This window comes from Corapipo altera, unplaced genomic scaffold (genome assembly GCF_003945725.1).
Source record: "Corapipo altera isolate COAL_440 unplaced genomic scaffold, ASM394572v1 45, whole genome shotgun sequence".
Classification (NCBI taxonomy): Eukaryota; Metazoa; Chordata; class Aves; order Passeriformes; family Pipridae; genus Corapipo; species Corapipo altera.
This window is the reverse complement of record NW_020884877.1, coordinates 20,057,637-20,080,647: the sequence shown is the minus strand read 5'-3', so window position 1 is coordinate 20,080,647 and position 23,011 is coordinate 20,057,637. Positions and strand designations below refer to the sequence as shown.

Here is a 23,011-nt window from a genome sequence, read left to right as displayed (position 1 = left end):
CAGTGCTTGGTGTGGCAGCTGGCAGCATCTCTCCCCCAGGCAGCACGGTGATTTTGCAGGATGCTGCTGAGCTATGTGGCAAGGAACAATTGCCAGGTTGTGATGCTGCAGTACGTCATGAGTTCATGTAACACAAGTATGCAGCAGTGATTCCTGTGTGCACAGAATGCTATGGGCTCCTCTTGGAAGCAGGAGCAGTTCATCCCACAGACATGGCATTTGTAGCTGTGGGAGGACGAATGCTTTATCCAGCAGGATGAATTGAGTTGACAGGTAGGACTGCCTGTCATGGGGCTTGTGTAGCTTGTGGGAGCTGGGGACATCATGTTGTAGAAGCATTTGGGGAGCTTTTATGGCTGCAAGGTAGATGCATCTTCTCTGTGAGCTGCTGCCTCCATCCCAGGGCAAACATCCTCAGCCATGTCCCCTGCCGACCCATGTATTCCTCTGCAACACACTGACTGGGCCCTGTAGGGCTGAGCTGGTAAGACCCAAAATGAGGAAAGTCTGGCAAAATTAAGGATCTGACAGGAGAAGTCCAGTGGACAGGAAATTACTTTTCATTCAGCACTCCCACATGGTTTTTTTGCAATGGGACATTAGCACTGCCTGTCTGCAGGATGCTGTCTGTGACAGAGGAGCTGAGGTGACCCCAGCAGCTGCACACAGCAACACCCTTGCTCTAGAGATGCCACAATACTTCCAACTGTAAGCATATGAAATATCAACCACTACTAATTTCTCCTGCGCTCCCCAGACTAGTACTTTTACTCCTTGTCTCAAAACTGCGACAAAAACCACTAAAAAACCAAAAGAAGAAATAACAGTGAAAATACATAAAATGAAACCCTAAGAAATCCTTGCTTGGGCAACAGATAAAACAAAAAATGAAGTACTCCTGTAAACCCAGCTGGCTGTGGACAGCTACAGCAAAATGGATGTTGTGCCCTTAAGGGCTCTTGTACTCCCATGGTATTTAATTCACAGTGCACGATAAAACAGAGGATTAAAGGGCAGTCTCTAGTTATGCAGGGAGCAATAAATGAGATTCTTCTTGGAAAAAGCAAATAAATAAATAGAGATGGGAGCTCCACCAGCAGAAGCCTTGCTTCTGAATCATGCCTTTCCAGCAGCATTCCCCACTTGCGAGTCTACCTGTAACTGTGCCAGGAAAGGAGGGATAGAGCTTGGAGGCAGTACTAACACACCCTCTTGCTCTCTTAAATTTCCCCCTCCTTATTTTGTAGCTAGGATTGTATAGATCCTCTTGGAGCCTTTTCTCATCAAATTTGAAATGGAGATCACAGCAACACCCCACATCTTGAAAAGGCTTTGTGCACAACAGGTGAAAGACGCTCATTGTGTGCATGACAGATACTCCAAGGTCTTTAAAAGAAGGGAGCAAATAATCATTTCAAACTAGATTGAACAGAGCACTGGCTAAATGCACGCCCTCATCTCTGGGTGATTTTATGGGTCTTTTCTACCTTTAGGTTTCCAGATATTCCCTGACAGAAGTCTATGGAGCTGAATACTCATGGTGAAAAGGGAAAAAGCATGTGGCTTCCATTTCACAGTGCTTATACGAAGACAGTCATTGCTTCAGGTCTGCATTCTGAACCTTGCTATACCATAGCTAATGTTACTTTGACCAAAACACTGCCTGTGCAGTCATGCTGGATCCTCAGCCATTCCCACAACCCTTCTTTAAAGGCAAAGCTGGACAACAGCCCTGTTCTGTGTAGGGTTTGGGAATCTGTCTTCACGCTTGCTTGGAGTGAGATCTGAAAAAGTCACACTGTTCCCCAGAACGGAATAATACACATGTATTTTCAGACAGGTGAAAATGTTTCATTTGGACTTGAATTTTTTTAAAATGTTGTATTCCAAAATCTGACACTGAATTTAAAATACTCAGCATGAGCAGTCATCTCTAAATGCTAAATCAAAATGCTTTATTCAATAATGATCAAAACATGACATTTGCTTATTGAAGGTAGAATTAGTGCCTCCCTCTCTGCTTTTATTAGCAAATGCAATTCTGTAAGGAAAAATGAGAATAGTTTCACATTTTTTCATTTTCTAAGGGATGCAGGTCCTGTCTGAGCCCAATTCCTCCATCCTGCTCCAGCCACCTCAGTGCTCTTCCTCTTAGAGGATTAGGAACCAGTTAGGAGAGACGCAAAGGTGAGCACGGATCACCCTTAACATCCCCCAGGGAAATGTAGGGCACACAGGCTAAGTTAATGGACCTGAGAGTGCCTCTGAAGTCACAGGTCAGCATGTGCATTGTGATTTTTTCTACTCCCTCATTGGAGCGAGATCTGGGCATCTTTCCCTCCTGATGTGTAGGAAGGCATCCCATGGATGTCAGGTAGAAGATGCTCATGGTGCTCTTTGGCTAGCCTTTCGTTGGGATAAATGTATTCCTGGGATACACTGTGGTGCAGCCTGTGTTTGGCCACTTTGTCCTGCACAGCCATGATAAAATCACTCATTGCAAATCCAGGATTTCTGTGAGATTCCCAGAAGCCTTCCATCTTGGGTGCTGCAGCCTCTCCTCTCTGCTCCTTGCGCTGTCCTCACAGGTCTCACCCCACCTTCTCCCCTGCAAGGCCTTCACCTCTCCCACAGAAGCACTTTTCAAAATTAATTAGGGTGGTAGAAGCCAAAAGGACAAGGGTCTATCATTTCTGATCCGTTACTAGCTAGGATGTCTAAGAGAGCAAAACTTTTTCCTTCCTACTCTGAGTACACAAGCTTCTTCCACCAGAGCTGAAGGCCTTTATGAGCTGCGATATCCAGCTGAGTGAATGCTGACGGTGGTTAATGGGGCAGGTAAGAGTTTACCTGCACCTATGGGATCCACCAATGCTGAGCTTGACAAGTATGACAGCAGTGAAAGGAACCAAGAGCGGCTAAGCCTGCAGCAAAAGTCTTCAGAAGAGCATTGTAGGGCACAGATTGCTCCGTGATGTGGCCGTGGCTGAGCAGAGTGAATTGTCCCACTTGAGCAGAGTAAAGTGTCTGGACCTTCAGCTCTTCAGGCTTCTCTGCATTCAGCAGGTAGTGATGACTGCTTACTCCACACTGCCTGAATGTCATTGCTGTGGGCTTGTTTACTGAGAAGGTAAAGTGTTGGCTGGACTATTTGGCATAGGAACCCTGGAGTTATTTAATAATACTGAACAATTTCTACTTAACACTGCACAGTCACAAGGGTATTATGGGTCCAGCTCTGCCATGAGACAGAGAGACTCGGGCTATGGTTGCTATTGGTGGATCTTGGTGCAGGAAGAAAAGCACTGCTTCAGGGAAAAACTTCCAGGAAGAATTAAGTTTAGCAACTTCACCCGTGGGCCTGGTTTGCAATTCTTCCTTGTAGACTGTTGTATTCTGGATCTGAAAAATGGCTCTGTTGATAGGTAGCCATCATCAATCAGTCTCTAAGAAGTGATCCCAGACCTGGATTACTGTGATTTCATATTAATCCCCCTTATGTCTGCTTCTGGCTCCCCACAGAGCTGGGGACACACCAAAAGCAGCTCCATCACTGTGCATGGGGGATGACCTCCTGTGATCTCATCTTTGACCACAGAGTTGAATTCTCTTGATACAGCTGCAACAGAATGCCATGGACCACAGCTTCCCACCTCCAGGAGTAAAGTGTCTGTGGGGATGTAGGCAGTAGTAGGAGGAGCAATGGGACAGAAGGCAGTTGGAAAAACACAGCCTGGCAAAGAGCTGACTTTTTTTCATCCTTTAGTAGATAGCACAATTTGTGCAGCTGGCATGGGAGATCCTACCAACTGCCTACAAGGGAATTTCCTGCCATAGTGTAGAAGCTATGACAGGCAGGTAAGTGCTTCTGCCTCTGCCTACGTATGGAAACTTAACCCAGGGACACCAGACACTTCATTTCAGAATGGAGTTTAGTGACAGGGAACCATCATTCTGATTATAATGTATCACACTTGAAAGCACAAGGTGCAATTCACAAGGCAAAAGATTTTTTTTTCCCCTCAGAAAATGTTAATTACGTTGCCCTCATTAAATGCTAAACACATTGATCCGCTGTAGCAGAGAGCACCATATGGTTATTCACGACAAAATACATCTCTGGAGCCCTGTTGCAACAGTGAGACCCTGCATGGAGATAGATGTGGTGAAGGAGTGTGGAGCTGAACAGACACATGTGAAAGGCCAGGTGCTGCTCTGATTGTGCTGCAAGCTGAGTTTGTTCCCTACAAAAAGGGAGAGGGTTCAGACGCAGGTCCAAACCCTGTGGCTCTGCTCAGCACCAAGATGCTCACTCTGCAGGGAGCTGCCAGAGCTGCACTGGAGTTCACTGGGCACACTGAGCCTCTGCAGACATGCCCTCTGGCTAGAGCAGCACCCATGCACTCATGCCAGCTGCCCCACTCTCTTATGGAATAATCAATGCAGCATTAGATAAAAACAGGTCCCATCTTTCAGGAACAGAGGGGTGGCCTGTCTGGATTTTGCCGAGCATTCGCTGTTCCTGGATGGCAGCCAAGGAGTTGGTTGTCAGATCAGCTGTGCAGCGTTGCTTCTCCTGGTGCCAGCCCAGCTACAAGGCCTGCAATAATTGCTCTCAGGAACAGACTTTGCCCAGCTGGATTGAGAGCCCCATAACATGACCTGTGGGGACTGTTCCTGTCTCCAAACCCCTCTTTACACCTGATAGATCAATGATTCGCTCAGTGGTTTTGCAAGCATGCACATTTGGCTGAAAGTGTGTAAACCAGGGTTCACAGCGAAAAAACGGTGAACTGGCTGCCTGATTTTATCCTGACTGCTGGCTGTGAAGGTAGGACCTGGATCTGGCCACTTCTATTAGCTCCTGGTAGCTCCAGTTTACAGGCAAACTGGGTAATAAGTGCATGAAGAGCGTGGCAAGTAGTGCATCAAGTTGAAAGGCATGGAAGACTTCTGTATATTCTCATGGGTGTCAAAGCCACACACATTTGCTGCATGTGCTGGTGTCAAGTCTCTCCTCCAGACATTTGCTGAACTTCTTTGCCTTGTGCTCTGTCTTTAGGGTGTCATCAAGCCAACACATGAGCTTGGTGCTTCCTCAAAACTGATTCCCTACTGCTGCTGTAAAAATTCTTCCTGCTTTGTACCTTGAGGAACTATGCAGACCTGAATGAAAATATCTGCTTTTCTTTTGAGAATTGGATCGATACAGATGAAGACTAAGACCCTGAAGACACCTCATTTCTCAATTTCTCTTTATTTTGTTGTGACTTTGTCTCCTAAATCCTTTGAATGCTGAGGGCCCAAGTGACCTGGCTAGAAAATACCCCCAGGCTACCTCAGCCTGGCATTTTCTCTAGGAAGCAAAGCTCATTTAAAATAAAACCGCATTAGTCTTGGCAGAAAGCTTGAATTGTCACTGTCTCAAGGAAGCTCCATTAATTACTGTTCCCATTGCACTATGAAAGATCAAATGCTGTGGATCAGTTTTAATTGGCTATTGATTTCTTATGTTATTACCTACGGTTGTGCTGAGATGCCGTCAGACATACTGGATGCTTTTGATTATTCTTGCTGGCTGCTGGGATTTGAAAACAGCAGGCAGACACTTCCTGATCTGTAATGGATTGCCATGGTGTGCCAAAAAAATCGTTGGCTGGATGAATGGTCCTGCTTTGCCTCTCTTGTACTCCTGAGCTGCAGTGCAGTTGCTGTTGTGAAGGCAAATACTGTCAGGGACTGGCTGCCAGGGAAAGAGCGGGAAAAGCTTCAAAGAACACAAGGATTTAGTCCCCGTGGAAAGTGCACTGCTGTCAGTACTGAGGTGGGGTGAGCCAGAGAGTAAGGACTGGTGGGCACAGACAAAGCAACAGTCCCCATCAGACAGTGATCCAAGGAGAGGCAGATTGGATTAGTTTTGCATTGCTGGGGATAAACCCCCCAGCATGCCAAGCTCAGGGATAGCCCTGTGGGAGCCCAAGCAGGACGGCACACACAAACCCCAACAGCAACAGCCCTGCACACACAGCCCACCCCAGGCCCTCCTGGGACGCACTTCTCCCTCGGAACTGATCTGGTGGTGCCTGAGCCTACACTGTGACATGTTCTCATTAGCTGGCAGAGTTCCTCCATGTTTAACAAGGGAAGGTTTCCTGTCCTACTGACACCAAATGACACCCTAATCTACAAACGCTAACTTTCCCTAATTGCACCTTGACAGAGAGAGAGGCAAACCCCTTCTTTCCCCTCTAAGGACTGTCATTTAATTAACAGGCAGGCATCTCTCAGGATTTACAGCCCAGCTCTTAGCTGCTACTCTCCCTACTCAGTAACTGAGGCCTACAAAGGCTCATTCCATTTATCTGTGCGTTTCAATAACCTCATTTCTGCTGATCTCTATGCCAGCTTTCTGGATTTATCTCTCATGGACTGTGGAGAGAACACTTAATCAAACGAACAGTCCCCATTTCAATTCTCATTCCCTTCCTGGTTCTTGATCTTAAATCTTTGTGTTGTAGGTGGCTTCACAGCAGAGCAATACCTATGCTGGCACCATCACCAGGTTCTAGTTTAATCCAACACTCATTATTTGTCCTACAGATGTGACCAGAGATAGCACAGATGAAAGAGATCAGAATCAAAGACATTGAGGCTGGCTGGATATCGAGAAGCATTTAATCGGTTCCTCCTTTGTGAACTGGGATCATCTCTCTGCAACCTGTTCTTGACATATTTCCAACAGGTTCTTAAAAAAAAATCCAGTACTGGAGGTTCCCACAAATCCCAAGCAATCCTTTCCAGTTCCTCCTGCCCTCCTGTTAGATGTCTGAGAGCAAGGGGGAGAACAATGTTGAAAGACCATCTTGCACATCTTGCCCAGATGGACATAGCTTCTGGTCCTTGGGGCCATACCATCTGTCCTGCTGGTCATGAGGAGCAGATTGGTTGCATTTTGGTTGTAGTTTTATTTCCATGGGGGGTGAAGAGGTAGGAAATGGTGTCTGTCCCTTCCAACTGTTTTTGTGGAGTATGCTAGGATCTAGCAAAATCCAAAGAAAAGGAGTGTCCTACTGAATGTTAGTGGCTGAGGGTCAAAATCAGGCCCCCTGGATTTTGTTGCAGAGATCAATAGTGTCTGAGTTAACAGACATATTTTGAGAGCTCAGCTTTGAGACACTGTTACAGATCAGGTACAGCTCAAGTGAAGGTAACAACAATAAAATGATCTGTACTTAGGCAGCTATACATACAAAGGAGCCCTCCACTTTGACTCCACATTGGAAAGACCAGTTCTTCCATGAGATTACCCATGCAAATTGCCACAGATACCTCTATCTAGGCAAATTGCTACCTAAATCCCTTAATGACTTGGTAGAGAGGAGATCACACAAAACAGCTGGGCAGTTGCTGACGACGTGTGTATTCCCTGTTTGATGTTAGACAGATCTCTGCAGATTTGGTGACTTCTCCAGCTTTGAGGCTCCACAGTGCCAGAGGAAGTGTTCGGCTGAGGACCTCCAGTGACAGGGTGTATAAACCGGCCTCCTGGGCAAATGTTCCTGGCTACCCAGTGGACATGAGACATTCAAAGACAACTGAAGGAGCTCTGTTTCAGAGCATCTGCTCTTTAGTAAGTACCTTGTCTTTCAAATCTCTGCTCCTCTGCCAGTGAAAGCAAAACTTGGGGGTCAAACTGGAGAAAGAAACAACTGGAATTAGTGTAGGACCTACAGTATAACCTTCTGCTAGCTAAGGCTGCCTGGCCTGTTACCAAACAATGTACAGACAATGTGTGTGTTATATTAGCTGGAAAAAACAACTGTGTGATCTGAGTGCACCTAATGTCCTGCCCTTTCCCCATGACTGAACATTTCATAGTTCCTAAATCTTCCCTACACACCCACAGGCTGGATAGCAAAAGGAGAAAAGGGCTGTACTGCAGAGGAAGAAACATTGGATTGCACAGACAGCACTCCAGTGTTTCAAGATCTGTTGTCACTGCAATTATCCATGAGAGGTTTTATCCTGAACTTGCAGAAGTGGAACTAAAACCCAGGGAGGAGTAACAAGAGGCTTTGGGCCATGCTGGCAGTCAGCAGCAGAACTTTCAATCTCCAAAGCTGGCTTTACCCAGTTGTAATCAAAAGACCCCGCATGAAGCAGCCAGGTTTGGGAGAAGGATAAAGAGAGGGAGAATAGCTGATCCACAGTGAAGAACTCACTGCAAATCTTCTAGGGAGCTGGAATTGCTGCATCCATCACAGTTGCACAAAACTATAATGAATGAGGAATTAAATTCAGTTGTGGTGTTCATAGAATTACAGAATGGGTTGGGTTGGAAGGGATCATAAAGATCATCTAGTTTCAACCCCTCTGCTGTGGGCAAGGATATTTTCCACTACATCAGGTTGCTCAAAACTCCATCCATCCTGGCCTTGAACACTTCCAGGGATGGGGCATCCACAAATTCTCTGGCAACCTGTTCCAGCACCTCACCACCCCCACAGTAAAGAATTTCTTCCTAATATCTAATCTAAACCTACTCTCTTTCAAATTAAAGCCATTACCTCTGTCCTACCACTACATGCCCTTGTAAAAAGTCCCTCTTCATCTCTCTTGTAGGCCCTTTTATGTAATGGAAAGCTGGTATTTCCGGAGCCTTCTCTTCTCCGGGCTGAACAACCCCAACAGTCTCAGACCTTCTTCATAGGAGAGTATTTCTTTTGATGAATCACTTCCACTGGCCTGACCTGGCCTGGCCTCTCAATGGGACAGACTAGCCTTTTGGCTCAAGCTAGTGCAGCCCCCCAAAATCTACAGGGCTAAAGAGAAGTCTCTCAGAGAAGAGACCTGACCACATGAACAGTCAGGGAGTCACAGATCCCCATGAAAATCTCATGTCACTAAGTTCAAACCGGGCAGAAGAAGAGGAGGAGGCAGAGAGGACAGTGAACACCCAACTTCAGCTAGCACTGCTCAGAGCTCCTTTCATCTCCACTGCTGAGCGGGGAGCAGCAGCAGCTGGGACTGCAAAGAGCATAGATGTACTATACAAGCAAGTTTTACACCATGGAGTGGCAGGGGCAGAGTGCTGGTGGCATGCACTTTTGTACAGAAATGGATACACAGGCTCACGTGGTCCAGAACATCGCTTCTCCTGGTTGAGCATGGGTGGGCTGCCTGGCAGCACAGGCAGACGTGCTGCACACAGCCCAAGTGGAGCCAGCTCTGGGTAGTTTCTGAGTGCTGGGTAAGAGAACCCACATACAGACATGTTAACTCACTGCATCTGTAATGCTTCCCACTGGCTTTTGAGTTTGTGGGAAAGCCAGCATGCCTGGCACCCCAGCTGTGCAGGGAAGAACATGAGACAAGGGGCTGCCTCAAGCCACGACTCTGAAATTTTCCTGCAAATGGGATGGCTGCTTGTTCTTTGGCTGGAAAAAAGTCAAAGCTCCCAGCTTAGGGCATTAAGTTTAATAGTGACATTGGTGGAGATGCAAATGGGCTTATTTTTCCCTCTGAGAAGGTGGAAAAGAGAAATAGAGGCCAGATCCTTAGAAAAATGAACAGAAAAATAAAAAAATCAACCTCAAATCTGAATCTGTCTTCCTGATTCCCCTTCAGTTCAAGACTGGCATGGTTTATTCTCTGCTGTGTGGGAGGATTTAGCTCCTATTGACAGATGAGCTAATCAGTTCCCCTCAGCTCTTGAAGCTTTATCAAAGCCAGTTAATCATGTTACTGATGTCTGCCCAGGCCAGAGCTCTCCACTTCTGTCCTCTGCCAACAAATGCACACCATACGTGTGTAGGGATAACTTTTTTCCACTTTCAGTTCCACCAGCAAGAGGATATCACCAGTGGCTATTCAGCCAACATGTGGGTGCCTCCCATCTCTCTTTCAGCCCCTTTGCCACCATTTGTTCCTGAGGAGATGTGGTAGCTCCACCAGCATCTCATGAAGGAGCAGGATGATCTCTACAGGCCAAGCTCACCTCTCATTGCTAGTACAGTGGTGGCAACAGTGGGAAGAATTGTCCTCAGTTTTGGAAGGCCCAAGTCCCATGCTGGAAGGCTGCTGAAGCCAAGAGCCATTTGAAACCAGATACCAGGGTGTGCACACCAGAATTCTGTCCCTGCCACTGGGTTTGTTTTACTTCTGTACCCAAATCTCACCAACCGCTGCTCTGTCCTGCTTCTCCTGAGGGCTGAACTGGTGGCTGTGATCCTTCCCTCTGGAATGGCTCCATCCACACACACACACACACATTTCCACCAAGTCAAGAGGATTGCTTTTTCCCACTGAGTTTTGGACAGCTCCTTCCACCTTTATACCAGTGATGGGAGGACCTAGACATGAAGAACTTTCTGGTCCCGTTTTTGCTTCCTGTCAGGGTCACTTGAACTGATGTTACCTAGTGGCCTGTGCAGGTGGACACTGCTCAGAAGCACATTTGGAGGTTGCTGGTGTTCACCAGACTGTTTCAGTAACTGTTTCAGGTACTGGCAGCTGCATCTCCCCATCCTGCAGAACTGCACTAGGGCTAAGGCCTGAGCTCCCAGGGAGACTTCTGGGGCCAGGCTGCCAGCATCTGCTCTCCCTCCGGGCATTTGCACTGTGAGTGACATGGCTTCATCCTCAGAGCTGCTCTGTTCCAGTAACCTGACAAGTACCCCAGGCTGGTCCATGACCTGGTTGGAACCTGCAGCTCCAAGGTGGACCAAAGAAGGGGCTGCCACCTCTGCCTGGCAGAGAGAATGGGTTGGAGAGGCAAGGAGCTGCATATGGAGAGACCCTGCCATGCCCAACCATGGGGCAGTCCCTAAACTAGCTATTCCAGACAGAAAGGAGTTTCTCTAAAGCCTTATACTTCCCAGCTTCCCCCAGACCTCCCCATTCACTTTTCGATCTGAGGCAAGATTTGTTTCTCTCTGGGTTTGCTGCAGGTCCCTCTGCCATCCCAGCCAAGGAGACACTCTGGGGCCACCCAGAGGAGGAGAGAGGACAGTAAAGAAGGTGCCATAAAAGCAAAGAGGAGGAAAAGCCATGGATGCTCAATCCAAGCCAAGCTGTATGGGCTGGCTCTCCATGCCATCTCCTGCTCCTCTCCACAGGTGAGCGAGTGGGTGCCCTTGGCTGCGCTGTGAGACACGATCACCCACCTATACAGACAATGTCCATGAAGCCGTACATTCCATAGCAGATCTGGAAGAGCAGGTCCTGGCGCTGCCATTTGGCTGAAGGACTGAAGGTCGACCAGATGAGCCACGAGATACTGGCAATGAGGAAGAGGGAACCCAGGATGGCCGCTGCTATCTGAACCTTCTCAATGACTGTCAGAGAGATGGCCTGCCACTGCAACAAGAGGCAACAGGGAGAGGGGACAAGAGGGAGGGAGGAAGGAAAAAAGATAAGACATTAGTTACTTGGGGCACGTCACTGTTTTACATCATTGTGGTGGTTTTGGAGATCTCAAAGAGCGCCTATAAGCATAGGTGCTTTTACCTGGTCCACATCTGGGATGGAGCATGGCAGTTGTTCACCAGCACATGGCCCCATGTTTCCTGACAGCACTGATGAAGAGGCAATGGAGAGGAATCCTGCGTCTCACCAGTAAAGCATAGAGATTTGAGCGAGGCATGACAGACAAGGGTGAGACACCAAAAATAACATCCCCATGACAGTAGTTCTGTGATGGTGATCACAAATCAGGAAGTTCAGTTGCTCCCTCAAATAGAGGCCAGACAGCATCCTCAGCCAGGGCATCCTAGTACATAAGCATCTCAGAGAGCCAAGCTTTCTTTCAGAGGCTTCACATGAGCTGGCTCTGTGCCACTTAGTGAGATCTGACAGGATCACAGCCCTAGGTAGGATCTTACAGCGTCAATGCACATCCCACAGAACTTGCTGCAAACAACACGAGTTGCTCTGGTCAGGACACCCTGCCTTTAGGTGATGACAAATTTAGGCTGTATTCCAAGGTAAACGTCATTGCTTCTTCCTCAGAAGAAGAAAAAAATAGAAATAATTCCCCCAAATCCATTCACTATGTCAAATAGCTTTGTACAAGCTACATTATAAATATCCTAAGCCTGGACTCCTCTCTGTCATCCAGCATAAAACCTCCCCACTCAGATTTACACTGCTGAGAAAACTGCCCTATAAAACCAAGAGCAGAAATTGGTGTCTTTAACAAGACTTGGGGACGTGGTCCATAGCCTCTCCTTCAAATCAAAAATCAACCACGTAAACAGGTTGAGGAGAGACAGTCTCTCCTGGCATCCAAGTATATAGGCCACCTCTAGCTGTGAGATACATGCCCTTGAAATCGCAGTGGGACTGGCAGAAGGATAAACAAAGACGGACTTCAACCTCCTGCAGGTACAGAATATTCAGAGGAATTGAAAATGTTTAGCCTAGATTCCGCCCAAATCCAGTGTCCCCATGAAGTGTCCGCTCTTCTGAGACCTCAGCACCCTGCATGATTGTCAAACATATCCTAGGACAGCAGAGTCACCCATCAAACTTGTCCCATCCTTCTGCAGGGTAAAAAGGAGTTCAGTTGCTGGGTTACTCTTTAATGCCCAGGTCAGTCAGGAATTAGGAATGTTTTTTGCAAGGTAGGGAGGACTTTGAACCCAGATTGAAGTGCAAGAAGGATAAGAGGTGGCTCATCTGGTACAGGCACGCGTGGCATTGCTACCAGTCCAAAGACCAGACCCCTGAACTGAATGCTCTCCTCTGAAAAGGGTTGGATTTGGAAAGGAACAGATGAGAGTTTCAGCCTGAGGCTGAGGTCTGCGGGCTGCAACTGGAAGGAGATTGCTCTGCCTCTGCCAACCTTGCTCCTTGGCTTACATCCTGCAAGGGCAGACAGCCCTCAAATCATCTATCATGGAGGTGTAGCATCAGTGAGGTGGGTGGTACCAGCCATTTCGTAGTTGGCCACAGAGTAAATGGCCATAGAGCTGCTGAGCAGAGAGCTTGTTCCCTGCTGAAGTAGGACTGGGTTCAGCTAAACCCAATCCCCTCTCTGGGCTCGCTAGCCCCAGTCCCCTTCCTGTCATCTGCCCCTGCAGCTGGCCCAGCCAAAGGTAAACACCAAATACTGGGGACACTCAATGATCCCTTCAACAGCCCATTCCCACTCTGCCACAGCCCAAACTGCTCCATGCCTCCACCAAATCCAGCCACACAAGTGGCCTCTTTGTGCCACTAAGACGTTGACAAAGTGAACAGACTCCCCTTAGGGCTGGAAGCTTGGTGGTACCGGTCCCAATGGGTCAAGGAAAGGTGCATGGGTGCTGGAGGTCAAAGAAAGGCCACAGCTGTGCAACTCCTCTCCTGACACAAAACAGAGCAAAGGCCACCTAGCACCCATTGCCCCCAAATTTGGTTTCTGAGGGTGGGATCAGCAGCTACGCCTTCCTCCCATCAGCTCTTCAGCTTTGTTCTCAATAGCACTAAAAGCCAATGCAGGACAAATCTGCAGTGCCATCAGCTCAGAGCTCCAGGACTAAATGCATGTGCCAGGAAGGGAGCTTGGATATGTGTGTGGGGTTGCACTTTCACCACTGCAGCTTTCCCCAGACCTCATCTCCCTATCCAATAACTGGCTGATGCCGAGGGGAAGGGAGTGGAGGGAGCACAGGCTGGTGCTGCGTGCAAAGGCTTTCCTGCAGGTCCCTCACACTGACCCGCGTGCGCCTGTGCCAGCCAAATCATTCTGCATCATTTCTCTCTCTCGAGGAGGTAATGGACTGACTCCTCACCATCTGTCTGGCACACTGCAAGGCCTGTGGTGGCAACAGGTCCTTCCAAGGTAGCAATTAAAGACAGAAAAAGAAGAAGGAACTGCTAGAACAACTAGCAGCTATGTACAACCAACACCACTGTTTTGCAGAGAAAGGGAGGCTTAGGTGCAGAACTAAATATGCAGTCAAAGGGGATGGGGCTCAGAGCACAGAGAAGTCACACCTGGGTGCAAACTTCAAACCCTGCTCCTCTCGGTTGGGAACAGAGAAGCTGGAGCAGCAGCAGGGACACTGCTTGACACTGCTCAGCTGGTAGTGGCTGCCAGGAAGTTTGCTGTGGTGATAATGAAGAGGCTGGAGTCTGTCAGCCGTGCCAGGAGGCAGGAGGCTCTCCCCCTGCATCTGGCACTAAGTGACAGTGACACACGCAGTGGCAGTCCTGACTCTGTTCAGGAGATGGCACTGGGGTGTGATTACCCTCTGGCAAGGAGGTAAATGGGTCAGAGCTGAACACTGGGGAAAATAACCAGCTTGCAGAAGAATTTAATATTTTCCAGGAAAAAAAAATAAAGTAATAAGTATTGTATTTCTTCTCTGGCAACCCCAAGAACTGCAATTTAGCATCCCATATCTAGCTTGAGCCACCAATAACCAGAGTAATTATTTCTCATCTTTTAATTCCATTTTGCTACACAACTTAGGGTGTGAGGTTTTTGCACAGAGAGGAGAAAAGGGGTGAGACAGAAGATAAAGCCTGTTACCCAGTGAGTGCACACACAGAAGGGTCCAAGAGCTGTTCAGAGGTGGAACGTGCAGATGAATTTCAGCTGCAGGAGCTGGGCTTGATGTGCCCCTGCATTTCTGGCCTTGGGAGCCCACCTCAATCACAGCACTGTGCCTTTCAGATTTCATAACAGCCCTTAGAAAATCACCTCTTTTCTTAACCTCTCTCCACTGCCATTATGACCAGCAGATAAGGGATTTGGCAGGTGACCCTGTTAATCCTTGGGTCACCACTAGAGTTGCAAAGGAAGGTCTCAGCAACACTGCAGAGTCCCTTTACTGGCACATCTAAAACCTGCAAAGCTCTTTGTCTGAATGCCTGGCTGCATACATGACCCCCTCCCTCCAAATCTCCAGCTCAAATGTTCAAGCTCTAGCAAAATCACAGTGTCAAGCAATCCAACCTTGTGGGGATAGATCTAAAGATGAGCCCTTCTTCCTTCGGCTGATAATGACTGTTGAGTTCTCAGTAGCTGCTGGGCTGCACTGAAGTGCACTATTAACAACCAGCAGCTCACCCAGGTTGTCAGTCAAGGATGTGACCTTTAGGCAGGTAGAAAGCTCTACAGATGCTCTGTCAGGGCAGAATGGGGCAGAACTAAGGACTTGGTGGTACCAGAAAGCTTTAAAGGCTTCTGCAGGATAACGGGAGCAGCTTTGTGAGCTCCAGGCTTGCAATGGCTTTAGAGCACGCCCATGCAGCTCTCTGTGATGGTTTGCCATCCACACTGGAAAAAGGGCTCCAACCCTCCGACCCATTCTGAAGAAGCTGTCTGGAGCTGTCTGTCTGTCCTCTGCTATCACCTCCCTTGGCCAAGTGCTTTGGTACACCACCCACATCTGCAGGTGCGATATACCACTCTCTCTCAGATCAAATTCCCCAAGTTTCTCCATTTTGCCCAAATTGCAAAGCTCTGCAGCCCCGATGCCTCAGAAACGGTTTCTTAGGAGTCCAGGTCTGACATTTGTGATGACCATAGCCAGGGGCCCAGCTGGGACCAGTGTCAGCCACTCATGTAACTCATTCTCTTGCACTGTTTCATAACCTACGTGTAGTACTTAGGACAAACCTGGTTCTCTGCTTCAGTGCTTCTGCTTGAAGGCTTGGAGTGAAAACCTGCAACTGCTAATGTAACACAGATGAATAATGACATTACTATAATATTTAAGGCCTGATCTGTATTTCTCTTTCTTTGGCACCAGTAGTCTTCAAAGGTTCCCAAGCACCAGCACTGATAGATTCAAGGTAGCTATTGCCTGCATAAGATGTCTCTGTCTTGCTGCAGCAGCTTGCAAAGAAGCCTTGTTTGCTGGAAAAGCCTTCCTACACTCCCCTGAGAGCTCCCCCATGCCTGCCTCAGGCAGTTCAGTTTATTTTTATTGCTGTATCTGACACGTCCCCTTAATACGTATCATTAACATCCTGAGCTGTGCTAGTCAGCAATTTAATTCTCAGACCCAGGGTCACAAGCAAGAACAGCTTTTTCCTAGAAGGTTGGAAAGGATCATTTCCAGCACTGCTTAGGTCTGGCTCTCCCCTTGCTGCTGTCCCAAGGCCCTGGCCATCCTCCTCAATTATGTTTTGGAGGATGGCTTTTCTTTTTATAAATTCACCAAGCAAAGTTATGCCACCTCTGTGGCATAGCCTCCCTGCTGTACACTTACAGATGCTGTGGCTTATTCAGATACTAGAAAGGCAACAGGGAGGAGGGAGGGTCCAATAGAGTCACGTAATGGAAACATGCAGTGATGAAAACCCCTCTCTTCCATGTGCCAGAGCATTTGGTAAGACTAAGCATAGATATCCTAGAAAGTTCCCATTATAATGCACAGGCCAGGAAGTCTCTCTTGCAATGATTGCACCCATTGCTTGCAAGCTACAGCTGAAGCTCAGCAGGGTCCAGGCAAAGCTCACACTCAGCACAACTGATTCAGCAGGATGGGATAGCCAGGAGACACCAGTAAACTTGCCTCAAGCTTTTTAGCTCAGGATCTCAGGCTGAAGTTCAAACACCCTGTGACCTCAGGGCGAGTGAAGTTCAAATACCCTGTGAACGCAGATGTGAGTGTCCTGATGAGGAGGCCATATAAGAGCACTCATCAGCTCTTAACAGTGCACCACCACAGACAAAATAGAGTCAGAGGAGACCGGATCCCAACCCCAGCACTGGATAACTGAGAATCTTTGGAGCTGAAACAGCCCACAACACAGGAAGAGTCAGTGATACCAACTGTAAATCAGCTGAACTCTCCAAGACTGCAGACTTGTAGGTCTGGGAAGGTTGGTTCAAACCGATTTTCTATTTTCTAAACAGAAGCAAACAGAGCATCAGAGTGGATGTGGCTCAGGAGCAACTACAAAGGATCTGTATAGATTAAATACACTGCAGAACCACTCCATGGCAGATACCTATTCCACTATGTATCAGCACCAGGGTGAAGGCAGTACTATCATGTGCTTCTAAAAACCTGTGTCTTCAGGGTCTTTTTAAAATCATGGGCTTTGTACAACTCTTATGCAATATCGGAGAGGAGCATTTAAAGCCTCCACGTCCATGACTCCTGTCTTGGTGACTGGAAGACTGGAGAGCAAGAAAATGGATGGATGGATGGACAAAAGCTCTGAATCTTCTGGTTGCTCACAGCTGGTGGGATATTTTTTCTCATTTTCTGTTTGACTGCTGCTTGGCAGGACACCTGCCATGTTGTCTAACAACTTTAATCCCCCAGTCTCAGCAGGTCAGCAGTGTTGCTGCTTTAAGACCTTTGCTCTTAAATGCCTGCAGTCCAGGGAGAGGGGATGGAGTGGGTTAATTTATAGAGAGTAATTCTGCCAAAATACCAGACTAAAGGTCTCTCTCTGGTATGAAACATCATAATAGCCTGGAGGCTGGAAGGAGTCTGTTAATTATGCATGAACCCGGCTGTAACTTCTCTGCCCACACCATGGGTCTCCACACACATCTGGCCCATGCTGTACTCCTAAGCACTCCGAAAAATGTGCAGATATCAAAATGGGCAGAGAAACATGCAGATCCTGGGGAATATGTGGGTATTGTATGTGCTGCTCTGCTCAGATCAACTGGACAGGCTTCAGGGAGCTCTGGACCTGCCAGCTGCCTGGGTTTGGCGTTCCAGCAGTCTATCAGATGAGAGGACACAGGGGATAGGTAGGTCATGTTGTTGATTAGAATCCAGGCAGGCTCACAGCATCACCCAAACAGTATTCATTTGACAAGGAGGTGAGGTTTGTGGGTCCTTGCCTGTATTATGGTTGGTCTGGAATAAACAGCTGATCATGGCTTCTTACAGCATTTCTGCTCCAAAAACTGTGTTTAAGAAATTCAGACATTTCTAGTAAGAATAAAGCTGGGCAGAAGTTCCAGCAGACCCTGAGAAGAAAGGTTAGGGACTTTGAGGCTTTACTTAGAGAGATGCTTGTATGTCCAGCTGGCCCATGTTATGCACATGTAGGGTGAAGACTAAGCAGAAAGGATGCTCTTCTCACCTGCACATGTTGTGACATGTTGTTACAGGACACAGTGTCAGGGCATTGCAGCTCCTGTGTCCTCTCTGCCTCCCTTTCCTGGCATCTCACCAGATGGTGAGAGCCACTGAGGAACAAGGCATGCGTAGTGATGGGTTATGGGGGGGCCAAGCCTTCAGTCCTCATGGGAAGCCCAGGCCTGGTGGATCAGCCACTTTTCACAGCATTTTGGAAACTAGTGCTAGTGTAGCATCTGCTTCCCAGCAGTGCCTTTGTGCTGGCACCAGACAGGCATCCAGGCACGCAGCTGTAACTCTACACACGCTGCATTTATTCCAAACCAAGAGGCTTTTCACTCCAGTTGCTTCTTCCCACCCTTCAAATCTCCCAGTGCTTCTGCAAGAAGTGCTGTGAAGTCTAAGTCAGCACCATGAAGATCCAAGCTGGGATCTGTACAGTCCTCTGGAACCTTTGCTCTCCAGAGCTGAGCTCTCTAACTCAGTTGTTCCTGCCACTCAGTTTTTGTGTTCATGGGAAAGGCCAGCAGATCAGGCCACTTTCTGACAGGGGAGCCCAGAAAGAGCAATGCTTTGCACAGGCTCTGAAACATGTATGTGGGATGTGAGTTTGTCTGTGAACAGCTCCAACAAATTTTAGCTGAGTGAGGAATGGGAAGAAAGTCACTGACCTACTGCTCTAAACAACCTGAAAGTGCAGAGCATTTGGAGGTCATTAATTAAAGGCAGTGCTGGCAACACACACGCTCCCAAATCTGCACCCACAAACCTTCAGTGCTGCTCAACATCACATCCTCAACTTGAGACATGGGAAGCATTAGGGCAGTCAAGGAGCAGCTTTTCAAAAATAAACAAAAGCTGCTTTGTCCACATCCCTCCTCCTGTGTTTCAATCTGTTCTGAGTTACTAGGGCCAAAAAACTGAAACACTGGGTCTGAGGCTTGGGATTAAACTATTGATATCTCCAGACCAGGGCTCACGGAAAATTCAATCAGAAGCTGTAGGACTCTCAGAGACCACGCAGGCTTTTTCCTTTCCAACAGCAAATCTTACCCATTATGCTCTCCTAACTTCCCTATTTCATTTAAGTCTGAAATCCTAAAGGGTTGTCCCTGTTTCTTCACTGTGGTTAGTGACCTCAGGCCTGGAGAAAGACACACAGAGGCCACAGTTTGAAGGAGAGAGCAGGAGTTTGCATTCCCCCCCAACCCTGTACAACCAGGGACCATCACTAGCACAGTCCTTGCCTCCTGTTAGAGAATGACCTACAGAGAGCCAGGAACTGTACAGACCGACATCCCTACAGACATCACCCTGGTCTCTAAACCACTGTAATGTCTCTCCAGTCCAGATGATGCTGATTAATCAGTAGTGCCTGGATGTGATGTGCTTCCTTACCTCTGAGGCATTAATGGTACTCAGCAAAGGCATGCAGCAATTAATCCATCTTCAGGTGTTGCTCCCACAATAAATCAATAGCTATTAAGGATAACTTATCCCAATTTTAATAGTCACACAGTTTTACCCTTCTGAACCTTGATTTTAAATTACCAGTCTGCAGTGGGGCCTATTAAACCACAATGCTTTTGAACTCAGAAGAGAAAGAAGGTGGGTCCTTGGATGACTTTCACAGCCACTTACGTCAAGATGTGCTTTACCTGTTGTGTGCACATCTCCAAAAGCCCACCAAGAATAAGGTCTGGAGAGACCAGAGTATCAGAGTCAATACTCCTTGTGCCATGCCACAATCATGGGAGAGCAGTAAAGTGAAAAAGGTGGCAAGAGGAGAATTGTAAGAACTCTCCATCTGCCTCCACCATCCTTCATGCCAGCAGAGAGGAGTCTCAGCAGGAGGAGATCAAGGTTGATGGAACAACTACAGACAAGTAGAGTCTCATCATACTCTTCTGTCACTGTCACAGACTGTGTCCTCTGTTGCAGTAAATCCCATAATGGCTCTGCCCCTGGAGACAGGGGTCTCCAGTGGATGAACACATTTGAATGGCTATGGGGCTTACAGCACTATTGTGGTCACACTGGAATTTTCAACAAAAGGCAAGTGAATGTAAGAATTGCCAAGGACAAAAAAAGCTGATTCCTGAAGGATTCCCCTGGAACCACTGAGCAGAATATGGGGCCTCTCTGAACCAGCCCCCAACGACCCTTTCTAAATGTCTCAGACATATGAATCCCTGTGCACAGGGAAGGAAAACCCACACAGGTAAAATCCATTTGCTCCCAGAAACAAAAACTGAAACAAGAATAAATAGACTTTGAAATGTCTCTAGTACCTTTACCTGCAGAGGGTTCTTTGTGCTTATGGCAATGACGTGATACTTGTAGTAACACAGCTCACAGCTCCAGCAGCCTCTCTCACTAATCCATTTGATCAGACATGGCTGGTGCGTGCACTTCACCGATCCGTCACATCGACATGGGCTCAGCAACTCCCCCTGAAAGAGAGAGACAGCATCAGCAAGGCTCCCCTCCTCTCACAGGCATGGCACAGCACAGCATGACGTGGCACACCATGGCATGGTAGAAGTTCCATCATCCACCAATTTGATCTTTGTTCCTTTTTACCTGGTTTGGCTTAGGCAGTCATGCTGCCTCCATTCATTTTCCCTCTAATAATGCTTGGCTGATGTGAACAGAGATTGACAGGGATGTAATGGTCTCAAATACTTGGGTCTTACTTTTTTTTTTTGTGGGAAGAGACAGCTGGGTAGATTAGAAGTGCCTAATCACCACTGAAGGAAAAGCTAGATGAGCTCAACTCTTACTAGACACTAGAGGACCCACACTAGACCACAACCAGCGAACACAGCTCTGCTGGCAACCGGATATCACTGGTTCACTGCTCAGGTTTCTGTTTCTCTGCTACCTGTTTTAGAAAGTGAGGTTGGTGGTGGGTATAGCTGTGAGACAACCTCTGCTGCAGACTGAAGTCCCGCTTCAGCCCAGGGCAGCTTCCTCAAGGCCAGGCAGGCAGGAGGGTGAGCACAGATGTGGCAGCCCTTGGAATTTCTGTGCAGGCTGGCTTGTGCCAGTTGTGGAGGTGCTGTTCCTCCCTGGGAGCTGGCTTGACCCCAGTGCCATGCAGTAATTCCCAGGACTTGGCAAGCAGTGGGCATTTGCAGTGTTAGACACAAGACTCTCCTTCCCAGTGCTCCCAGACCTGGGGGGACAAACCCAACTGTGGGTGGCAGGTGTGTGCCTGGGGTCCAGGTTTTTGCATACTCATAGTCCAGCAAGGAAAAGGTCCTCAAATTTCACTTCCCTCTCTGTCCACTTCCTCCAGGCAGTCATACCAATGCATAGCCTACATGGCTGGCTATTTGCACCCTAGGAACAAGCAAGATGGAGAACAAATTGTGTCCTGGATTGTGACAGAGATATTTATGAGTGGTGGCCAAAACACTGAACCTCCTGGCTTGCTCACTTTTTTCTGGCATAGCTTTAAATAAGGTATCCAGGAAAACCCAGATTATTCTGATCCATCTGCTATTTTCCTGTTCCGCATGGGACTAAATTCCTCTCTGCACACAAGCTCAGGATCTCATTTTGCAGCTTTTTGCCATCACTTTATTTAGGGAACGACAGAGCCATTACATTTTAGTCCTCAAGTCTTAGTGTTTAAAAGCCACAGTAGAGACCCCAATAGTGTATTTAGCTGTGCTTCAAGATTTAAAAGCTTTTAGAGGCAGAATAATACCTATGGGACAGGGAAGGCTGGCATCATACTTTCAATGTTGGGGAGATGATATCTGCTCTTACACCCACAGATTAGCCCCATCATTATCACTCATGGAGCACTGGGACAATTGACCCTGGATTTGGATACTGGTGGATATGGTAAAAGACACCCATTCCAACTGCCTCAGATTAGGAAACAGATCCTGCTCTTGCTAACCCTGGTGGGAAACTACCTCAGCTTCCAGGTCACTATATCAGGTCTCAGGATTTGTGGAACTGAGCACCACACCGGGCAAAGCGATACCCCTTTTTATGAAACCTAATGCAAACATGTTAATTGTTTCATTTGTTTCAGCTAGGTGACCTAGAAATGTCGTCTTCTATGAAATTTTAGCAAAACCGTAAATAACTGCTTATGTTACAAAACCAGCCTCAGCTCCACTTGGTACTTGTTTTCATTACACACTGGAGGGGACACAAAGGAGGGTTGCAGGGTCCATGAACCTTTTTCACCTGGAAAGGGGGAACAGGACAAACCAGAAGAAGGGAAGCAGAGAAGGAATTAGATGGGAGAAAGAAGAACGTGGGAAGGACCATTTGGCATTCAAACTCCCCATGTGAGGTCCAATTTGAGGGCTGAGGTTCAGCTGTACATGTTTCTGACCTTTGACGAGACTGGGATCTTGCTGGAACAGCACAAGTGCAGTAAGGAGCCAGCATTGGCACATACTGCCACACAAGATGCAAAAGGGAAAGGATCAGAGCTTAGCACAGCTACTCTGATTCCCAGCTTGCCAACCTCTTCCACACCAAGAGCTAGACTCGTACAAGGGCCCCTGCTCTGTGTCTCTGGTCTACCCTTCTCATCTCAGACCCTGGTGCCTTATTTTCTCAACAGCTTCATTCCTCAGCATACAAGTGCATCCCCAGCAAAAAGGAGGTAGAGCAGAAACCTCCCAGCTCTGCAGCATCCCTGCCTTTCTTTCCACCTCGCTGCACAGCAGGGTCTCCTGCAGGGCTCAAAGTGGTTAAGTGCGGGACCTGGGTTTTGTCTAACGAGCAGCTGGAGGCATCAGTGATGGAGGATCAGGAACAGAGTAGAATGGAGCAGGAACTAAGAGCAACAACCTCCAGGCAAAGGTAGAGGAAAAAAACTGCAGCTGCAGCCTGGACTCGAGTCCTTCTTCTTGGGCTCTGTAATAATTATCTATGAAATCTGAGCTTATCTCTTCAGAGTCAAGAGATGTTCATAGTCATCCTACACTTCCATG

The 23,011-nt window shown here is 47.7% G+C and overlaps 1 protein-coding gene across 1 annotated transcript in view; it reads right to left on the bottom strand.

Annotated features, from left to right (window-relative positions):
• MARCH4 (membrane associated ring-CH-type finger 4) overlaps nucleotides 1-23,011 on the bottom strand; it is a 99,073-nt gene that overhangs the window by 8,464 nt on the left and 67,598 nt on the right. The window contains exons 3-4 of the mRNA XM_027637266.1: nucleotides 20,342-20,497; nucleotides 11,166-11,358 (exon numbers count right to left, since the gene is read on the bottom strand). Of these exons, the coding sequence (XP_027493067.1) occupies nucleotides 11,166-11,358; nucleotides 20,342-20,497 (349 nt within the window). The remainder of the gene's footprint in view (nucleotides 1-11,165; nucleotides 11,359-20,341; nucleotides 20,498-23,011) is intronic.